Below are 22,121 nucleotides of genomic sequence, written 5' to 3'. Positions count from 1 at the left end.
TCAAAGACGATAAGTCTTAGTGTTGATTTCCTTCCAAGAAATAGTCTACTAAAAATAGTCTTTATTTTGACAAACACATCTATATCCCACTTTTCACTGCTTGATTTATATTACTCCACCCCAGGTGAAGACTCCCTGAAAGAAGTACCCTCACCACGTATTAGCTGTCCCACAGGCTCCCGGGCTTATGGTTCTTACTGCTATGCCTTGTTTCGGATACCACAAACATGGTTCGATGCAGAAGTGAGTCCTGGGAGGTAGAAAGTAAAAGAGGGTCATGAGGGAATGTTGGGTTCCATTCTCTCTAGTTCATTGTGTCTGAGATGAATACCCGACTTTCAATATAGCCTGTCCCCTCACCTACGTCTACCTTGCCATTATCCAATGAAGTTTAAATTTTTTTATTCTGCTACTCACACAGCTGGCCTGCCAGAAGAGGCCCTCAGGACACCTTGTGTCTGTGCTTAGTGGATCTGAGGCTTCATTCCTGTCTTCCCTGGTGAAGAACACAGGGAACAGCTACCAATACATCTGGATTGGGCTCCATGATCCCACCCTGGTACGGTTCCCTCTTGTCTGTTTCCTCTCATATGCTATTATCACATAGGCACACTTGCTGAACCTTTCCAGAAAGAACCCTAAAAGACACAGAGGTCAGACACTGGGTAACCCTGAGACAAGGGAAACCATCAGGGGCAGTTGTAGAGCTGAGTTCTATGAGGATTCCTAGACTTCAGATGAAGGTCATGTGCCTGTTATTGACTTTTACAAAGGTCTCACATGAGACATTGGAAGAATTCTCTCTCAGTTTCAGGGAGCCTGTAACTCAGTGTTGTCAAGAAATACAGAATAAAGAGACAATCTATATTTTCTCTTTATAGAATAAACATCCTACTTCCATTTTAGAGGAAATTGCTAGTTTACCACCTATATTTCAAAAAATATTTTAGTGAGTCCTAATTTCATCAGTAGTTTCTGAGTTTATAAATAGAAGTGAAGATAATAATTTCTATTGCTATGTTCTTGAAAATTGTGTATGATCAACTGAGTTCTTGGAGGTTGGGAGGGAATCCAATGTTTCATTGAGGTTTCACACATGCAGAGCTTTCAGGACCCTACCTTTTATCTGGTTACTGCCTCATCAGGGTGAACAGTCCAATGGAGGTGGATGGGAGTGGAGTAACAGTGATGTGATGAATTACTTTAACTGGGAGAGGAATCCATTCACTGCCTTAGACCATGGTTTCTGTGGCAGCTTGTCAAGAGCTTCAGGTAAGAAAGAGACAGCCAACTTGCCTAGAGCCATACCCATCTTCTCACATCCCTAGATACCTATGAGTTAGGAAATGGAATGTGGTCATGTTCTCTCTTATCTTCTTTATTGGTTTCTTGGCTATCTCCTTCCTCTAGATTGTACCACTGGTTAGCATGAAGGAGTGACTTCTAAGTTGAAGCCACAGATTTACGCATTTCTGCATTATGTTCTCAAGATCCACAGTGCTCAATTACTTAACCCTCTTTCTCTTTCCAGGATTTCTGAAATGGAGAGATAATACCTGTGATGTGAAGTTGCCGTATGTCTGCAAATTCAGTGGTTAGGCTTATCAAAAACAAATAACCAGAATTTGTCCTGAAGCTCATCATGGACAAGGGACTAAATATGAAGATTCACTCAGGAATAGCATGTTCTATCCACAGTCCACATCAGACCCCTCATCTGCTCTTTCCAGATTTTGCCTTAGTCATTTTTGTATAGGTTGTGGCCTAAGGTCTCAGAGAGCAATAATAAAACTTTAGTCACATTCTGAATTTTTGTGTTCCATTAAAATGTTATTTATCATCAATTACTATGTTATGGATGCATGTGAGTATAGGTGTATGAGTACCACGGTGTGCCCATGGAGATCAGAGGGTAACTTTTGGGAATCATTTCTTGCCTTCTATCTGTTGAGACAGAGTTTCTTTTATTTTTGCCACACAGTGAACTCACAAGGGCCAGGGGAATTGTCCTAACTCTTCTGCTTCCCATATCTTCATAGGAGTACTGAATTTACAGATGGGAGCCACTGCATCCAGTTATGTTTAGTAATTACCCTGAATATGTGGGCAAATCAACTCAGGTCATCAGGCTTGAGAAACAAAATTTAACCAACCAAGCCATCTTTCTGGCCCTGTGCACCACTTTTTAATTGAAAAAGTTTCACATACAATATATTGTGTTCGCACTTATCCCCTCCCCCAACTCCCTCCAGATCATCTCTAGCTTCCTACCCACCCAACCCTATGATTTTTTTCTGCTATCACTTAAAAAAAAAAAAAAACCGAACAAATAAACAAATAAACCAAAAGCAAGAAACTTACACAAACTCTGCAAAGACATGAAAATGGAAACCAAACTATTCAAGCAAGTGACAAATAAGACAAAGGGTGTCAGGATGGCAGAGGAGACATTTGACAATTGCTACTTAGTTCTGTCCATACATACGGTGCCTAATGGTGTATGCTTATCAGAGCATTGTAACTAAGAATATAGGCCATCCTCATTGAGGATTGTACTGTGACTTCCTCACAGTCAGTGCTCCAGGTGGGGGCTGGTTGCTGATGATTTCAACACTTCAAGAATCATCTTTGAAGTCTAATATTAAAAAATTAAATCTATATGAATGGTAATTTTTACTGAATATAGTAAAAAATGGATTTACCAGAATAGTGCAGGCAAAAAGACTCTAGAAACTTCTTGTTCTCTTTCCAACAAGACAAAAAGAAAATCTGAAAGTACTTTAACAAATTCTTTTTGGAGTAACAAGAGAATATAAGCACCAGGGGAGATTCCTTTACTGGTGTTTACAGAAGAGCCAAGGGCATACAAAGCTTCTTCCTCCCTCTATACCTATAAGCTGTTGAGAGAAAGGCTTAAGGCTAAGTGTGGGTCCTTGGTAAGTGGAGGACACTCCTGCAGTCTCTATTTCCAGGAAGACTCCAGTATTCCCATAGGATTTTTTTCTCTCACAGCATTTATCAAGTTCTCATGGTAAAAGGCAAGAATAATCTCTTCAAGACCTGTCAGAGGGAGGAGAAAAATGACACCTTGGAGTCAGACTTAAAACAATTAATTCTTACTACAAGTTAGGAAAAGTATTTATCCAAATTCTCCATCTTTTATACTTCTTATTTTTTTCTAGAGTAGAGAAAGCTAAGAAACCCCTGGGATGTGGGACCATGCAAACACTAATATTTATATTTTATTTATTTATTGTGTGTGAGTGTGCATGTACACACGTATTAGTGATAACCACTGTGTTTTTAAGGTGCCTAGGAAGCGTTAGTCCTTAGGCTCTGTCTACTTTGTTCTATAATATGGGGTACATCAAGCGGACTGAAATTCCTCAGTTCATTCCTGATAGCTGAGATCCATCATCAGTCTTTGCTTCCCCAGTTCTGAGATTGCAGACATGGCCACTCCACCCAACTTTAAAAAAAAAAAAGTCACTTGAAGTCATATCTAGGACACAACAATAGTGAGTAACTGGTAGAGCTATGAGGTACCTTCTATTAAAAGAACACCTGGGGAGTTCCAACAGGTATGGGAAGCACAGACAGAACAAAGACCATGGTAGAACATCATCATGTGCAGAGCTCTGCATTGTGGGACAGTTGCTCCAGTACACAATAAAGATGAGACACATTCTGACCATTTCCAGTCAAAGGTCACTAGCACTCATGCCCCAGAGGCCACACATAAGAACACTGTGGAAGAAGAGAGCACCCAATGTTTACTCTATTTATGACGCTCAGAGCTTACAAAGCTCAGGGAAAAACTTTGCTAGGGTAGCCATTCTGACTCACTCAACTCAATTGACTTGAAGTAAATTTTTATTTTTATTGATATTTTTATAATCTTTTGATAGATTGTGTCTGTATAGACCCTTTCCTAGCCTATGTGTGGACTTTAACATTGATGAAAACAAACTGATGTTTTGCTGTGTTATTCTCTAGTAAACTTTTTTAATGTTCCATTTTTCTTTGCTTTTTTCTTTTCTCTTCCTTTCCCTTGTTTTTCCTTTCTTCTAATTTCAATTATTATCTTCTTCTTTCTCCTCCTCCTAACTTTTATCCTGATATCAATTTTCGATTTAAAATTTTGACATTTTGTTGGAAATGAGGGAGTAAGAAGGTCCACACTCTCTACCTGTACCTTTATGTTAAGTCAATGGAAGTAATATTTTTTAAACCATATTCTATGAAATTTGATTATTGAAGGTAGATTGCATTTTGCTAAAAGTTATGCTACAAAGATGTTATTTGAGGTAGACTACTCAAACAACATCAGACTCCATGTATCCAAACATGAAGAGTATATATGGACAGACAGTATGAAGGGAGGGCAATGCCTTCATCTGTTCCCAACATCACCTTCCATAAGTCCTGTCCACACTTTTATCAAAGTATACCAGCAGACAACATCATTAGACATTGATTCTTAGGAACAATGGTTGGAACTGGGATATAGTGATTCCCAGAGGTTCTCTCAGTAACTACTCAGCAAGACTTCACACAACCTTACAGCAAAAATGGAGCACAAAAGCCCAGAATATTGACTACATTTTATTGTTGTTTTCCGAGTCTTTAGGTTACAGTCCCCAGAGAATGTACTGGTGGAAGAACAGCAGAGATGAGATGAGGGATCAGGTGTGTGTATGTGGGTAGAACTTTCTCTTTCTTGGTGAACAAGCTCCCTTGTTCATGTCCTGCAGAATATGTTCAAGCTGTTGAAATTAGAACTGCCCTAGCCCTTGAATTTGTGGACACAGGGAGGCTGTGATTCACAATTGTAATCTCTCCACTCCTGATATCCTATAGAGAGACAAGAGGTAAAGTGAATGGGCATGTGAGCCTGTTAACTCAAAGAAAAGACAACTCAGTCTCTGCTCTAGACTTAGATATCCCTCCCACATGCTAATCATTGTTGCATCTCCAAGGGGAGGAGAGACAAAGGGACCATGAAATAAGATGGCAGAGCACAAGTCCACATTATTTCCCAAATTCCAGTCATGCCCAGGAGGTCAAACTGGATGTGAAAAGATGGGTGTCATCAGAGCCAGCTCTTGTCTGTCTTTCCTGAGGCCTGAGACAAAGCTGCAAAATAACCAAGGTCTGCAGCAATAGAGGGGTTCCACTTCCAGTTATAGCAGGTCAGCACATCAGAGCTGCTCCACTTCCATCCACTTCCAATAGGTAGTGCACCCTATAAAGTGGGAAGCAGTGGTTGTCAAAGATTCATTGGCACTCTGTTTGCATGATACCTTTGTTGAAACACTTGTTCATTGAAAATGCTTCTAAAAATGCAAAGTTGAAAAGTCCCGCCACTCTTGCTCTGATCATACCCAATTGCCAAGAGCCTTCTGGTAAAATATTATTCTCAAAGTCCTTAGTCTTATTTGCAAACCCCCGAGTCTGTGGAATGAAATTGGGATTTACTGAAATTGATCTGTTCTTGGTAAGTACAACTAGTGGGACATTTAATGTTTCTTCAGAAACAAATGAACAAAACTCTATTTTATAAAGGGAAAATACAGAACATTTCTTTGTTCTGTATTGCCTGAAATTGTATGTGCAGATTCTCTGAGACTGATGAAACTATCTTCCAAGGTCTCCTGTTAGAACTTAGAAAAAGTCAACAACAGGCATACAAAAAACTTGGGAAGTCTGAGACTTCCACAGAGCTCAGCTATAGACAAATGTTTCCTGTGTCCCACATGGCCTGTGGTAAGGGCACATCTCTCACCTGCCAGTTGTGCAACTGCTCAGACTCAAGTAAACATACAGAGGGTTATATTAATTAAAACTGCTCAGCCATTAGTTCAGGCTGAAAGGCCCCCCCCGGTCCCAATAACTTAGCCTAAGAAACGCCATTCTGCAAGGCAAGCACCAGAAAAACAGGAGTTCATAACTGTGGTCGGCCACCTGGCCTTGGGAGAGATAACTATGGTCGGCCACCCGGCCTTGGGAGAGATAGCTATGGTCGAACACCTGGCCTTGGGGAATAAACAGTTGGGCTTGGGAAATAGCCACTGTACCCTAGACAAGGCCAGGTCGGCCACACACAGCACATTTCTGAAAATTAAAGATATGTCCCCAAGTTCACCCTGGCCTTATTTGAATCAACCAATGGGAACCCTGTAACTATGCTTCTCGCTTCTGTAACTGCACCTCTGCCCCTGGGATCCTATAAAAAGTCCCCTTTACCCTGGGAAGGGGCGCAAGTCCTCTGAGAGACTTTGTCGCCCCAGGTACCTATGCATTTAAATAAACCCTCTTGCTGTTTGCATCTGATCCGTGGTTTCGGCGTGTTCCTTGGGTTCGGGGTCTCTCCTGAGGGAAGATCTCCAGTGGGGGTCTTTCATTTGGAGGTCCCACCGAGATAGAGACCCCTCCCTGGGACCACCGACCCACCGTCAGGAGGTAAGCCGGCCGGCCTCGGTATATGTCATCCCTGTCCTGTCTGAGTGTTGTCTGTCTGCGCGCATCTGATAGTCTGTCTGTGGCGGTAGAGGCAGAAGGAGCTGACGAGCTCGGACTTCGCCCACCTTAACCCTGGAAGACGTTCCACGGGTGTCTGAAGTCCCCTCAGGGGCACGGTTTTTTGGGGCCACTCACGTATCTGAGGGATACGTGGTGTTGGTTGGAGACGAGGGATCCGGACCCTCGCAGTCTCCGTCTGAGTTTCTGCTTTCGGTTTGGAACCGAAGCCGCGCAGCGAGTGTCAGTCTTATTTGCGTTTGCCTGTTGTTCTTCATTTTCTATTTAACCATTCTCCTCTCTGCCTGAGATTTCTGTTACTCTTTCCATGATGGCTCGCACCAAGCAGACGGCCCGCAAGTCCACCGGCGGCAAGGCCCCATGCAAGCAGCTGGCCACCAAGGCCGCCCGCAAGAGCGCCCTGGCCACCGGCGGTGTGAAGCCGCTCCGCTACCGGCCCGGCACCGTGGCGCTGCGCGAGATCCGGCGCTACCAGAAGTCCACCGCAAGCTTCCGTTCCAGCGCCTAGTGCGCGAGATCACGCAGGACTTCAAGACCAACCTGCGCTTCCAGAGCTCGGCCGTGATGGCGCTGCAGGAGGCCTGCGAGGCCTACCTGGTGGGTCTGTTCGAGGACACCAACCTGTGCGCCATCCACGCCAAGCGGGTCACCATCATGCCCAAAGACATCCAGCTGGCCCGCTGCATCCGCGGGGAGAGGGCGTAAAAAGTCTAGTGTGTGTAACCCCCTCTCGCCCCTCCTACCTCCTCCCTTTACCCTGTTCTCCCACAAAAGGATGCCCCTAAGACCCCTGTCCTTCCTCCGGACCCCAATTCACCTCTTATTGACCTCCTGACAGAGGACCCACCGCCATACCCAGGGAATCGGGGACCAGAGGAACCGGCGGCCCCCGTGGCGCCGCCAGAGGGACCGGCGGCCCCCGAACATCCTCTGCAGAGACAGCGGGAGGAGGAGGCTCCGGCTCCCTCCCCAATTGCTGGTCGCCTATGAACCAGCCAAAGAATCCAGGTCCTTCCCCCTCTGGGAGGGCCCCAATCACCAGCTCCAATACTGGCCATTTTCGGCCTCTGATCTTTACAACTGGAAGCAGCATAATCCTCCTTTCTCTAAGGACCCTGTTGCCTTGAGACACAGACTGAATGGTGTTTTGGACCAGTTGTCTCCCTCAACCCTGCAACCCTGCTGCCCTTGCCAGACCCATCCGAGGAGCACAATTGCCTCCAGATTCTGGCGGAGGCCCATGGCACCCACTCCGACCTAACAGATCAACCGCTGCCGAACCCAGATTTCATCTGGTTCACGGATGGGAGCAGCTTCCTCCAAGAAGGAGAACGGAGGGCCGGAGCAGCCATCACCACCGAATCAGAGGTAGTTTGGGCCTCGCTGCTGCTGCCCGGAACATTGGCCCAAAAGGCAGAGCTGGTCGCGCTGACCCAGGCCCTCCGGATGGCAGAAGGTAAACCTCTTAAGGGCTTTGTTCCTCCCACATCAGCTCAGCATTATACATTGTCCCGGGCACCAAAAGGATGACTCTCGTAGCGCGGAGAAATCGGCTGGCCGATCTGACGGCCCGGACAGTCGCCTTACAAGCCCCCAGGGGCGACCAGCTGCTGGTCTTGCAGGGCCAACAGCCAAGTAGGGATCCCATGCCCTACAGCCTGGAGGACCAGGAACTAGCAAAGAAAATGGGGGTGGAATGGAGCCCCGAGCGACAAGCTTACATCATGAATGACTTTTGGTTTGAGGAAACAGTTTAAAATATAAAAATTTGATGGCCTAGGCATGTCATGAGGGTTTGAATATGTGATATTTTGGGTCTGAGAAAGTAGTTTGAGATATAAAAAAAGTTTCAGTAAGTTATGAGGTTTGAATATAAATAGAGTTTATATAGAGTCTAAGATGTAAAGGTTTTAGATATGAAAATATAAAAGGAATATTTTAAAAAGAAGGAGAGTTTATAAAATATAAGTTACTGAAATATATAAAAACAAGTTATAAAGATCTGAGGATGAAAAGGCTTAAGTAATGATGATAAAAAAATGACTTAAGATATATAAAAAATGTTGCTTCTATGCAGATCATACTGGAGTAGTCATAGATAACATGGCTAAATTGAGAGAAAGATTAAAACAGAGACAACAACTATTCGAGTCTTAACAGGGATGGTTTGAAGGATGGTTCCAAAGGTCACCCTGGTTTACCACCCTTGTCGCCACCATTATGGGCCCCCTAATCATCCTCCTGCTCATTTTATTGTTTGGGCCATGCATCTTCAATAGATTGGTACCATTCGTCAAGGATAGGGTTTCTGTTGTCCAAGCTTTGGTCCTAACCCAGCAATATCAGAGGCTCAGACAGTCAGAGATGGAGCTGACCCCTTATTCTCCATCCTAAAATGAAAGATTCCATTTAGAACAAAAGAAAATGGGGGAATGAAAGCCCCCCCCCACCCAGTCCCAATAACTTAGCCTAAGAAACGCCATTCTGCAAGGCAAGCACCAGAAAAACAGGAGTTCATAACTGTGGTCGGCCACCCGGCCTTGGGAGAGATAACTATGGTCGAACACCTGGCCTTGGGGAATAAACAGTTGGGCTTGGGAAATAGCCACTGTACCCTAGACAAGGTCAGGTCGGCCACACACAGCACATTTCTGAAAATTAAAGATATGTCCCCAAGTTCACCCTTGCCTTATTTGAATCAACCAATGGGAACCCTGTAACTATGCTTCTCGCTTCTGTAACTGCACCTCTGCCCCTGGGATCCTATAAAAAGTCCCCTTTACCCTGGGAAGGGGCGCAAGTCCTCTGAGAGACTTTGTCGCCCCAGGTACCTATGCATTTAAATAAACCCTCTTGCTGTTTGCATCTGATCCGTGGTTTCGGCGTGTTCCTTGGGTTCGGGGTCTCTCCTGAGGGAAGATCTCCAGTGGGGGTCTTTCAAGGCCTACTACTGACTAGCTCTTACACTTAAATTCAGCCCATTTCTGTTCATCTATATGTTACCACATATTCTGTGGCTTTACCTATGTGCCATTACATGCTGCTCCCTAGACAGCAGGTTGACATCTCTTGACTCAGCTTTTCTCTTCCCAGAATTCTCCATAAACTACTTATCCCACCTACACTTCCTGCCTGGCTACTGGCCAATTAGCATTTTATTTATCAACCAATCAGAGCAACACATTCACAGCATACAGAACATCCCACAGCACTCAGCTCTTCAGCTGATATTTCCTTTGCTCTAGTGCCACCCAGCATTGGAGATCCATGACCTATTTGTTTTTCCAGGGAGTCAGAGGGAGTCTTCCACAGGGATAAAAGTCACTATGGGGAAAAAGCAAAGCAAAGATAGGATCGCACGTGTGTGGGATCATGGAGTCCAATTCAAATGTATTGGTAGGTAGCCAAACTATTCTTCATCAGGGAGGACATGGAGGTAGTTTCACCAGTCCTGAGCAGAAATGACAGATGTCCTGAGAAATGCCTCTGGCAGGCCAGCTGTTTGAAGGATATAATGTAGAAGATATTAAAATCCCACTGGGAAATGGTAGATAGGAGATGAGGGAATGGGTTCATCTCACTCAATTAAACCATGAAGACTGAAATCAAACACTCCTCTTGACCCAGAAGTACTTTCTTCTACTGCTCCCAACCATGTCTGTCATCACTCACTTTTACATTAGTTCAGATCTGAGGTATCAAAATAACAATGTGGAATCAGTGAATAGCAACAGGAGCCATTATGATTGTTAATCCTGAGTTCCCACTCTCACCCTTCCCCAAGTTCTCAGGGTGTGGATTCTCTCTCTCTCTCTCTCTCTCTCTCTCTCTCTCTCTCTCTCTCTCTTTGTGTTTGTGACGTGTGTTTACATGTGTGTTTGAAGGTTGTTTGTGCAGGAGTATACATGAGCATGTAGACACGAATACCAGAGGTCAGTTTCAAGTGTTTTTCCTCAGCCCCTATTCATTTTTTTTTTTTCGAGACAGGATTTCTCTGTATAGCTTTTCACCTTTCCTGGAATTCACTGTGTAGTCCAGGTTGGCCATGAACTCACAGAGATCCATCTGGCTCTGCGTCCCGAGTGCTGGGATCAAAGGCGTGCACCACCACTGCCCAGCTTCATATTGCATTTTTTAAACAGGGTTTCTAATGGACTTGGGGGGTCATAGATGTTGCTAGAGTGGCCATCCAGTGATTTCCTATGGATATTTCTATACACATTTCTCCAGTGCTTGGATTAAAAACAAGTACCACCATGTCAAGTTTCATCCGCATGGGTTCTGGGTATTCCACTTGGGTCTTTGTGCTTGCTTAACAAGCACTTTACTGACTGAGCTATCATATCCCCAACTTTAGGTTGTTAATTTAGAAAGACTTCTTCACATGGAAAAGCCTGAGTTTTTATTTTATACTTTTGCATTGAGTAGTCTTTTATTTTCTCCCTTTGCTGGGGTGACAGGCTGTGGGGTTCATCCTCTGTCCTCTGTCTCCTTCCTTAGAGTTCATTCCTAACATTTCCATTTGCCTTTTTTAATCTGCCAGCATTAATGAGGGTCTGCTGACAACATAGGAAACTTTCGTCCCATAACAAAGAAGCCCTGTGGTATATCCCCCCCCCCCCATTATCCAGAGGGAGGGTGGATGAGGAATTTCCTGTGGGGATACTCCTCATACTTACCACAGGAGACCCTCCAGAGCCTTTTCTCTTCCCCTGGCCGTTGAACACTCATAGAGAACCCAGTGCTAGACACGGAACAACTTTACCTTGCACCCAAGAAAGGAACATCAGGTAGGAAAGCAGCATCCAGGACATGCTACAGAGGGTCATTGGAGGCATCATGGTATCCCTGAGGGAGAAGGAATAAGCCCCTGATGGGTATGTGGCCATGGAGGACATGGAAGGTGACCATCGCCTCTTTTTTTCTGTTTGTCTGGCTCTTCAGGGAAGCACTCATTTGGGTCTGATCCCTCTCCTTCTGTTCTGGAACAAAATGGAGACCCCACATTGACCCTTCAGTTCCCAGCTCTGCTGAGTTTCAGAGCATAACCTCGTGAGGTCAGAGAACTTTCTCCACCTTCTCCTGCAGTGTAACCAGGGACTCCCTGTCAGTCTCTGAACTTTCAGGTCCAGATTAACTGTCTTACAGAGACCTGGAATAGTATGTCAGGACAGAGGTGACTATGGGAGGGCATCAAAGCGAATGACTGAATGCTAATGCAGGCCAGGGTGGTGGGTAGTGCTTGGCATGGATTCCAAGAGGTTTCCGGTAAGAATGCAGGACTTTTCACGGCAAAGACTGGGAACTGCCACACATGTGGCTCCTGTCCTGTTATGCCAGCTCTGTCCTCAGATGCAGGTCAAGTTTAAAATCCTGCCACCCTCTACCAGGTGTCAAATTCTGGGAAAGTCAGGTAAACACAGGCAGCCTCATGCTGCAGATTATGCCGTTCTGTTAAAAAAAAATTATAAAAATTACAATTTTTAGTTTTCAAAGGAAATGTGTATATTTTTATAAAATCAGAAATGCATTTTCAGTTGTACTGAACAACTGACTTCTGTAGCTATAGGTGCATTTTTATGCCTGTCTAATAAGATTTAAGATACATCAAAAGGGTGAAATTTGGTGTTAAAACTTGATTTGTTAAGTGAGGGAGATCAAGTACTTAATACAAAGTAGAATTCCTGGTTCAAATGGTTGCTTCAACTTTTTAGGAGGACACAAAATTTAAAGTAACCACTGAGTCAACATTGCAGCCAGAATTTTAAGGAACAACAGCTGAATAGATTAGCTTCTAGCTACTTCCACATGTGAATACTGAAAGGGGTTTTGCTGGTGTGTTTTCAGCTCAGAATTATACCCCACAATAGTGTACTGACTTTGATCACATACTCATAGGGGTTTTAAGACTTTCAAAAATGATTCCAGTTTTCTTTTCCTTTAAAGATTTTTTTTTAATCTACATGCATCCATGTGTCTGTGTGTATGTGTATGTGAGTGTGTGAGTGTGTGAGTGTGTGAGTATATGCATGTGCATGCAGATGTCCAAGAAAACCAGAAGAGAGTGTCATATCATCTGGTTACAGATAATTATAAACTGCCTGACTTGGGTGCTTAAAACCAAGCCCTGGTCCTCTGGAAGAACCGTATGTGTGATTAACTGCCAAGCTATCACTCCAGCCTCCTACTTTTTATAACATACATGCTAAATGTTTTTTATCTGTTTCCACTGTGCTGACATTTTTATCCATAAAGACAGAAAAAAAGACGGCTAAAATGTATATGTTAAGCAAGTCAGCATCCTCACCCTGTGTCAACTACATCTACACATTTGCCATTGGCAAAAGACATATTCTCTTCTAAATGCCCTTGAAGTCCTTGATGACTCCATGGAATAACTAACGGAGTTAAAGATCTGCTTTATAAGCACCTGTTGTCATAGTCCATGCGACTGTGTGGGAAGTCTGATATTGAAACTCAGTAGTAGCATTGTCTAAGACAGACTGCTGTGCAGTTGTGTTGTAAGTCATGATTTTCTTTATTTTTTAAATGAACAGAGAAAATTCCAGTGATTCATATATGATAAATTTGTTCAGATGTTTCAAAGCAATAACCCTTGTGAATTAGTAATTATTTTAAAAGTTAACATTTTGTAGTCTATTACTGTTTATCTGTATATAAAGAACAATAATTACTTCAATTCCAGAAGTTTTACACATACAAATTCATCAATGGTAGGTAAAATATTTTTAAATTTCATCTGTGCTGAACATGTACAGAATCTTTCTTGTCATTCTAAATATTGTAGCATAACAAATATTTATGTAGTATTTACATTGTTTAAGTTGTTATAAGTAGTTTAGAGATGGTTTTATACATACAAGGGAATGCACAAAAGTTATATGCACACACTATGCAATTTTATGTAAAGAACCTAAACATCTTTGGATTTTGGGTTCCTGGGGACTCTGGATTTTGGTGATTGGAGGGGTCCTGGAACTAATGTTCCAAGGATCCTGAAGGACAATATCTATCATATGTTAGGTCTTTTGTGCTGATCTATCTATCTATCTATCTATCTATCTATCTATCTCACATGCAGCAAAAATTTTTGGCATCTCTAATACTTGCTTTGAAGTATTGACAAGTGAATCAGAGCCTTGCACATACCAGAAAATACTGAATGACTAATTTACATTCCTAGCCTAAAGCTTTTGGAGTTTGCCCTGTCTGTGGTGTAGAGGCTTACCCCCAGGATCTTGGGTTAGCTTAGTATCGCTGAATAAACATTCAAGGATTTTTCTCTGTGAACTTTAAGATGATAGGAGTCTTGAGAGAAGACAGTTTAAGAACCCTGATTAATATATAGCATTTATTTCACAAATACATGAACTAAAATAGATTGTTACAACTTGTGGGTATAATCATCAAAGTCCAAAAAGTGAGAAACTCTTTGAGATAAGAGGCTTCTCTTCCCCATGAAACACAAATAATCATGAAAATAATAACTCTTAGTTAAGTAAGAACCAGACCACTCCAATGTAACATGAAATAAGGCATGGTATGGCATGGGTGTCATCCTAGTTCTCAGGAGGCTGAGGTAGGAAGAACTCCAAGACAGTTGGGCTATATAGAGACAGTGAAAAAATGAGAATGTTGTGTATTGATCTTAGTTCAGTCCTAATTTAACACACAAAAGGCAATTGTGATACAGTTCATTCTAAGTTCTGTCACCTGTGTGACAGTGTCCTGTTTAGTTCCAAACCTTTAGGTAGATATTAGTCACTAACATGCAGTTACTATTATTTCTTTTGGTAAATATTATTTCTAGGTTTTATTAAAATATAAAACCTGAAAGGACCAAGGAGATGCCAGAACAGGCTAGTCAGTCTTCTCTCAGAGATCAGGCCTTAATTTCAGTTTCTTGAGACTGAGCAAGCAGTATATGAGATGGCCATGAACAAAAGACAATCTCTGATGCCCCTGCCAAAAGCGACAGGAAGATAGGATGCACCAAGCCTGGGCCACTGAGCCAGCCCCCAAAGTCAGTATGTGCTAGGTCAGCCTGCCTCCATAACAGCTCAAAGACAAAGCCTGGGACTTGTCTGGGCCTGCCCAAAAATGGATAACTGTACCCCCCCACTAACCCTAGCCAATTAAAAGTTACTAGCATGATTGCCACTCACATAAACCAATCTTGAGTCTGCCCCTATGTAGTCTGTAGATACCAAGAACCCCCCTTGATTTGCTCCCTATGAATACCTACCCCCTTGCCACTTGGGGTCTCTCCTGCTCTGCTGCTGTGTCAGGTGAAGAGGCCCAGGTTAACTGGAAACAGTAAAAAGACTCTGCTTTTGCATTGAATTTGGTCTCTTGATAGTCTTTGGGGGACTCTGGGTACAACAAAATCCATAGTATTTCGTTCCTTTCCCATGCTTTTCGCACTTCTGTTTAAACAGACGTGTGTTATGGGACCTCTATCATTTTTTCCATGCTAAGTATCCTTTTCTATTTCTGCCTGGATTGAGTTTTCTGGGATCTTGTTGGAGAAAGTCTACACTGCTCATTCAATGTGAAGAAATTATCGCCGACTACAAACTTCTGGTATAATCTTTATTTTTCTGACGAAAGATTCAATTGTTTATTCCACTTGGTGGAAATTTTGTTACTACAGTAATGATTGCTTGAGTGCCTCTAAAGCTAATCTTGTCAAAATAGGCAACAAAACCAAAAATAAAAATCTGTTAGAAGCAAGGGCTTAGTCATGTACAAAAGTGACTTCTTGGTAGAAATTAGAGGACTCATAAGAGCATAAAATGGTATATTTTCAGTCCTGAAAGAAAAATAACCATCATTCAAGATAAATATATGCATGATGGTTATGCTTCAGGTTTAAAAGAAAAAAAATAACAGGAATAAAACTAAAATTCATAATTACAAAACCATCACTGAGGAAGATAGGTGTGAGAATAATATTCATAGAAGAGGAAGAAAGAAAGCACATTTGTGACAGCATGGAGAAGTATATTAATAGGGGAGGAAGCAAACCAATGAGAAACAGGAAGAGACCAGGCAAGTTCAACACACTGAATGACCAAGTGGTTAAGAGCAGAAGTAATGGACACAGAATTCTGAAAACAACAAAAGAAATATCAGTAAAGTTACAGGAACAACCACATACTTTTCAGTAATAACCCTGAATGTAAATGATAAAGAGTAAAAGAGAATATAAGTGAAATATTTTTTGATGACTAACTATATTAAAAAGCAAGACCCCAGTAACATGTTACCTGCAAACTGCTCACCACACAGGCTGAGAAACACACACTGGAAGGGAAGGAGTAGGAAGGATATTCTGAAAAAATAGAATGCAGAAGTGAGTAGAAATAGCTATAATCATATTGGAAAATAAAGACTTTAAGCTGATATAGTTGAACAGAAAAAAAGTATATGAAGTGAATAATTTCTTCTGGGTTCATACTGAATGTATGTATGTATACATGTAATATGCATATGTGTATGCATGTATTACAAAATCACACAAATCTCTGTAGCATGAGATTATGAGACTACAAGTTAGCCTCACTTAAGTTACCAAGAAGAGGGTATCAGATAGAGGATACAAGGCAGAATTTCAAACCTCACCGGCACCTGGGGACAGAGCAGGTTTACTAAAAGGAAATGGCTCTTGGTGTGGTAGTTCCTGTTGTTTGCCAGGAAGAGCCTCCTCCTGTTTCTGGGAACCTCCTTTAATCCATGCCAAGCACTACACACTACCTCAACTTGCATAAGCATTCCAGTTATTCACTTTGATGCCCCTCCCTCAAATCCTGTTATAAATGAACAGTCATTTCTGTCCTGACATATCACCCCAGACCTTTGCAAGAAGGGTAAGTGGGAGCTGGAAGATGATGAGAGGCTTGCAGAGGTTCACCTTGCATACCACAGAAGATAAGGGAGAGTCCATGTCCTGACAGAGAATAGGGCTCTGAGAATCAGCAATGGTTTCCTGGGGAAGTTTTCAGGGAAAGGGGAAAATGTGGATTCTTCATTCATTCCAGACCTTAGAAAAACAGGGGTGGGGTTCAAGGTAACCCTGCAGATCTAGGCAAAGCTGGATGGGAGGGATAGCCCTCTTTCCATGTTTTCTCTGACCACATTCTCTCTCAAGGCCTGATTACTGCTTCCTCACAGACAAGATGCTGTATCAACTAGCCCTCAGCAGTGTGTCGAGGATGCTGTTCTCCTGCCTGATGCTCCTATCTCAGGTGCAGGGTAAGGCTTCTTTGCCTCTAGAACTGAATTCCCTGTGAGTATTCAGAGCCAAGAAGCAAAGGAAGGTTCTGAAGAGTCTCCTGTGGGAATTGTGAGGAGTATCCATGCAGTAAATTCACCTGCAACTCATCCATCATCTTGTTTTTTTCTAGGTTACTGGTGATGAGAAGTAGGACAGTTGTTCATCTACAGGGTAATCAGAGGGTTTTCATTTTGCCAGGAGGCTCTAAATTATGTTAGTGTGTTGGAGATCATGAGGATCAGTAATGAACTTTACAAATGGACAGTGCAGAGAATTGGGTGTCACAGACTGGGGTATATGTAGGAAAGGTAAAATGAAAGGCGAAGCTCTTCTACATTGAAAGGTGTTATTAAAAACACACCTTTCACCCCATCATTCAGAGGCAGGAGGGATCTCTGTAAGTTCAAGGTCAGCTTGATGTACATAGTGAGTTCCAAGACAGCTAGGGCTACAGAGTGACTTTGTCTCAAATACATACATACATACATACATACATACATACATACATACATACATACATACATAAAAGCAAAAACAAACGATAAACAAGATAGCAAGAAACAAAGTTTACTGAGGCTGTCGCTGTCATGGTGGTAGCCACCACTCCAAAAAAACGGGATTCATAAACCTTCCCTTAAGTTGACCTCCACATCCAGTTCCCACTCTCCATCTCATTCCATCTTCTCTTTATCTTTCTCTACCTCCAGGAGAAGATTCCCAGAAGAAAGTGCCTTCTCCACGTATCAGCTGCCCCACAGGTTCCAAGGTCTATCACTCCTACTGCTACACCCTGTTTATGACGCCCAAATCCTGGTATCAAGCAGATGTGAGTGCTGAAGGCTGAGATTGAAGATAACAGCATAAAAGTATGAGTTGGTGCCAGAAGAAGCCTCAAGTTTCTATGATTCCATGGGAACCAGAATGACTGTTCTTTCTGTTATGTACTCCTTCTACTCACATACATCTACCCCATCAGCGAAGTCTCAGTCTCTCTCTCTCATTCTCTCCCTCATATAGCTGGCCTGCCAGAAGAGACCTTCTGGACACCTTGCATCTATTCTTAGTGAGCCTGAGGCTTCCTTTGTGTCAGCCCTGGTGAAAGGCAGGGTGAACAACTACCAAGACATCTGGATTGGGCTCCATGATCCCACAATGGTGAGATTCCATCTTTTCTTCTGTTTCATCTCCAGAAGCGGATGTCTCCCAAGCACAATTCTTTGTCTCCAGTCCATATACAACAGGAAGAGGACCTAGCACTCAGATTTTGGGTGACATTAGAGTCCTCAATGCCAGAGTGAAGGGTTGAGTTCTACAGCGGTTCCTAGTCTTTCTTTATTTCTTTACCTGCCATTGGTTTTTGCATTTTTCTTTAAGAAACCCAACTGGTGACTTCTTTGGCCTTTAAGCAGTCTTTATAGACAGTTCTCAGAGCATTGTAAATTAAGACAAGCTTTATATGTATTCTTCAAAAATTATATTTATTTATTTTACTTGTATGTTTTCCTTGAATGTATGTGTGTGCACCATCTGTATGCCTTGTCTAGTGCTTGAGAAAGTCAGAAAATGACTTCCGATCCCTTAGAACTGGCATTACAGATGGTTTTGAGCCACTATATGGGTAATGGAAGCCAATCTTATGTCCTCTGCAGGAGCAGGCAGTGCTCTTAACTGCTGAGTCATATCTCTACCTCCTACTTTTGTAGTTTATAGAGAAGATACTGTGAGGCTCAGAGGCTATTCTGAAATGTGTCAGTCCTCATCATGTAGCCAGTACCTTGTTACTGTAGTTTTGCAGTTCTTGTGATTATTGGCAAGGAGGAGCATGCAGGGGATAAAAGTTAAATCCAAACTTCTAAGTACAAAGGCATCTGAACAGCATGGAGGAATGGGCCAAAATCCATGAAGCGCTAATGTACTTGCTCTTCACACTTCTACTGCGCAGGGTCAAGAACCCAATGGAGGTGGATGGAAGTGGAGTAACTCTGATATAATGAATTACTTTAACTGGGATGGAAATCCTTCTGCTGTAAACAGTGGTCACTGTGGGAGTCTGACAGCAAGCTCAGGTGAAAAATGGAAGCAGTACCTTTGCCCAATGATTTTCACACCTCTTCTCTACCACTGAGTCTGACCTTGTGGCTATCCTCCTAAACTAGGGAATTCAGTATGGAATTGTGTTCTTGTAGCTTTCATGGCTCTTTCCACTGGGCTGGGGAGTGGGGGAAGCTGAAATAAAGGCTTCTGAGACTAGTACTGGTTCTGAGGTGCCCCACCGTGACATCACAAGATCCAATGTGTCTCCTCTCTCCAGGATTTCTGAAATGGGGAGATCATCACTGTGATGGGGCATTACCTTTTGTCTGCAAGTTCAAGGAGTAAGAAGGCGGCAACCTGAGTTTATCATGAAGATCGTGACAATGGATTGAATACAAAGATTCACCCAGCAAGGCTGTACTCACTTCACAGTCATGAATCAGAGTTCTTCTTTTTTTTTTTTTAATCTTCTTCCATCCACTTCCTTAATCTTATTCCAGGCTTTTCTGTGTGGTTCATGGTTTAAGAGCTTGTAGATTAATAATAATAATAATAATAATAATAATAATAATAATAATAAACAACCTTTGTACTTTCGCATTTTACTTTCTTGGTGAGCTTGGGGGGTGGGTAGAGAGTGGTCTGGGGAGGAAAGTGCATGTTTGCCAAAGTTCTGTGCATCCTACCTGGTGTGCTAGGAAGAGTGTGGATTGTACTTAGTGTTGTCTTGTAGCTAAATGAAGACACTGCCCTCCCACACATTCACTGCTGGGCAGAAGGAGGGTAAAATTACCCTCCATATCTACCCAGGGCAGTAACAGTAGGGTAATCCAGTTAAATCCAGTGTTATGATTCCCATAGTTGGTATCCTAACCCTCACTCCAACCCTCAGGCCCACTCCTTAGGTCATTTAAACTCTTTTTGCCCATATTCCAGAAAACCCCCACATGCTTTGGCTCTAAACTGATCTTTGTGATCATCAAGGATCTCTTCAGGATATTAAGATGTGCTTATTGTGAACTAAATCTCATCCATTTAATTAAGAGTCCAGCAAGCCTCACAGCCTCAATTGCTATGATCACCTACCCCATCTTCAGGCTGGACTCTGCAGTCTGAGACTCCAAGCTACACCTGTGGTCCTAGCCACCAGACCAGGATTCATGAATACAGATATTAGAAATGCTGAGTGCCTGACCAATCTTTTCTCTGTCAATGGCATTTTCCCACTTTTCTACCTAATATTGAGTCAGTCTCAGTAAAGCAGACCTCAGGAATTGATAATCTCCTATGGCCCTGACTGTAGGCTATCCCTCATGACTACATGAACCATTCTGATACAGTGAATTCTCACACATCTGAACTCCCACAAACTGTCATTCAAAGCAATACCCATAGACCTAGATTTCTTGTCTATCCCAGTGGTTAGGTTGTCTATTAACATGCAATCCAAAATTGTGAAAATACCGAACAATGATTATTATTAAGTGACACAATCAAACTTTTCAAGAACTAATTGAACAAAAATTATGTCTACATATCCATATCACATGTTAATATTCATTTGATATCTACATGCAAAAAATATGAGCAGTTAAAAATTATCTCAAAGACCAGAGAGATGGCTTAGTGGGTAAAAGTACCTGCTGTCAAGCCTGCAGATGGGAGTTCAATTCAGGATTCAAATGGTATAAGCAGGGAATGCTGACTTTCACACACATGTAGCCACATCCACCTTACTCATCACACATATGTACCCAAAATAAATAAAAAGAATAAGATTTAAAAGTATGTAAAATAAAAATTAATCTAAAATAAGTTAAAGATTTGATTGCATTACTAAATTAATAAAGAAATCATTGGTGAAATTTTAATAATATATTAGTTTGGGCAATATTATGGGATGTGAGTCCAAAAGTATAGGTAAAAAGCCAAAAAAAGAGACAAATGAGTGTGCTAAAAATAAAAAGTGTCTACCTGAAAACATAAATACAAGCAACACAATGAAAAGTGGATTTACAGAACAGAAGAAAATACTTACAGATTGTATATGAGAACAATGGCTCATACACAAAATGTACAAGGAGCTCAAACAATTGAATCATGTAAGAAGAATTAACCTAATTAAAAAGACAATGAATAGACTCCACTCAAAAGGAGTTATAACGATCACAGGTGTGTTTGAAAGACAAGGTTTATCATCTCTAATTGTCAGGCATATGCAAATTAAAATCATCATGTGGCCTCTCCTTGCACCTGTTACCATGACTATGAGCAGCAGATAAAAGATAAATGTTAGGGTGGATGGAGAAAAAAGGAAACGTGTGTACATGTTTAACAGGAAAGTAATTCTACAGCCATTATGTAAAATACAGGGTTTCCTTGAAAAACAAAAAATAGAAGTGTCATGTGATACAACAATCCCCTGATGAATAAACATCCAAAGAAAACAGGATCAATATGAAATGGACTATCTTTAGCTATGTATTTCTTTCAGCATTACTCATAATTGAAAAGATGTAGATGAACAGACTTTCCTTTAAGAAGATTCATTTTATTTTAATTATGTGTATGGGCTGTGGGGTGAAATACATATGTGAGTCATACTCCAGTGGAGGCCAGAAGAGGGCGTTAGAGATTCTGGACCTGAATTACAGGTATGTGAGCAAGTGGACTTGGGTCCTGGGAATAGCATAGTCTTCTGCAACAGCATATCTCCTGGCCTTGATTTTCCTTATATGTTATATTCACAAAGGAATACGATTCAGCCTTTAGGTGCAAGAAAATTCTGTCACCTGTTAGCACATCAGTGAAGCTATAGGACATTATGTTAATTGAAATAATGCAGGCATGGAACTTCAAATACTGCATACTCTCACTTATATATGAGATAATCACTATACAGGGTGTACTTTAAAATTCAAAAAGATAATTTTGGGATAAACTGTCAGATAACTCTAGCAGTAAGGATGTCTTTGCACTCTGTGTCTTCAGAGCTCAAATGCTGTTTCTCTGGATGGGGAGTTGCCTGAGCTTTCCTTAATCTATGTCTTTTCCCTGCTTCTTGCTTCCTTTTATAGCTTAAGATAGTGGCCAGCATCAACTAGGACTACCCATACTCCACCTGCCCCATAAGAGAGAATTTAGTCTCTTTTGTGAAATTACAAAAGAATTCTGAGCTACTCTTTTTAGACTAGCTTAAGACCTCCCCATGGGCCAGGGACATGTGATGGGCCAGTATTTGAACTACTGT

The 22,121-nt window shown here is 42.1% G+C and overlaps 2 protein-coding genes and 1 pseudogene across 3 annotated transcripts in view; all 3 read left to right on the top strand.

Annotated features, from left to right (window-relative positions):
• The window catches only part of LOC118580744 (regenerating islet-derived protein 3-beta-like), a 40,882-nt gene extending 39,283 nt beyond the window's left edge, over window positions 1–1,599 (top strand). Inside the window, exons 3-6 of the mRNA XM_036182681.1 lie at window positions 125–243; window positions 422–559; window positions 1,146–1,272; window positions 1,532–1,599. Coding sequence (XP_036038574.1) covers window positions 125–243; window positions 422–559; window positions 1,146–1,272; window positions 1,532–1,599 — 452 coding nt within the window. The remainder of the gene's footprint in view (window positions 1–124; window positions 244–421; window positions 560–1,145; window positions 1,273–1,531) is intronic.
• Window positions 1,600–6,847: 5,248 nt separating this feature from the next.
• On the top strand, window positions 6,848–7,245 carry LOC118579846 (annotated as a pseudogene).
• A 9,494-nt stretch (window positions 7,246–16,739) lies between these two features.
• On the top strand, window positions 16,740–19,216 carry LOC118579842 (regenerating islet-derived protein 3-alpha-like). 2 transcript variants are annotated; one of them, XM_036181578.1, is made up of 5 exons: window positions 16,740–16,815; window positions 17,545–17,663; window positions 17,855–17,992; window positions 18,780–18,903; window positions 19,149–19,216. In XM_036181578.1, exons 1-5 carry the CDS (start codon window positions 16,740–16,742, stop codon window positions 19,214–19,216), a joined length of 525 nt encoding a protein of 174 aa, XP_036037471.1. The 2 variants fall into 2 exon arrangements, with proteins under 2 accessions (XP_036037471.1, XP_036037472.1); XM_036181579.1 differs by lacking the exon at window positions 17,855–17,992.
• The last annotated feature ends 2,905 nt before the right edge of the window (window positions 19,217–22,121 follow it).

This window comes from Onychomys torridus, chromosome 3, assembly GCF_903995425.1.
Source record: "Onychomys torridus chromosome 3, mOncTor1.1, whole genome shotgun sequence".
NCBI lineage: Eukaryota > Metazoa > Chordata > Mammalia > Rodentia > Cricetidae > Onychomys > Onychomys torridus.
This window is presented reverse-complemented; position numbering and strand designations above follow the sequence as displayed.

What these genes read in the sequence shown, in the direction of transcription:
- LOC118579842 (XM_036181578.1), top strand. Translation starts at nt 16,740, where the DNA reads ATGCTGTATCAACTAGCCCTCAGCAGTGTGTCGAGGATGCTGTTCTCC. An exon ending in GCTCCTATCTCAGGTGCAGG is followed by an intron (nt 16,816 to 17,544) that starts GTAAGGCTTCTT and finishes CTCTACCTCCAG; the next exon opens with GAGAAGATTCCCAGAAGAAA. An exon ending in GGCTCCATGATCCCACAATG is followed by an intron (nt 17,993 to 18,779) that starts GTGAGATTCCAT and finishes TCTACTGCGCAG; the next exon opens with GGTCAAGAACCCAATGGAGG.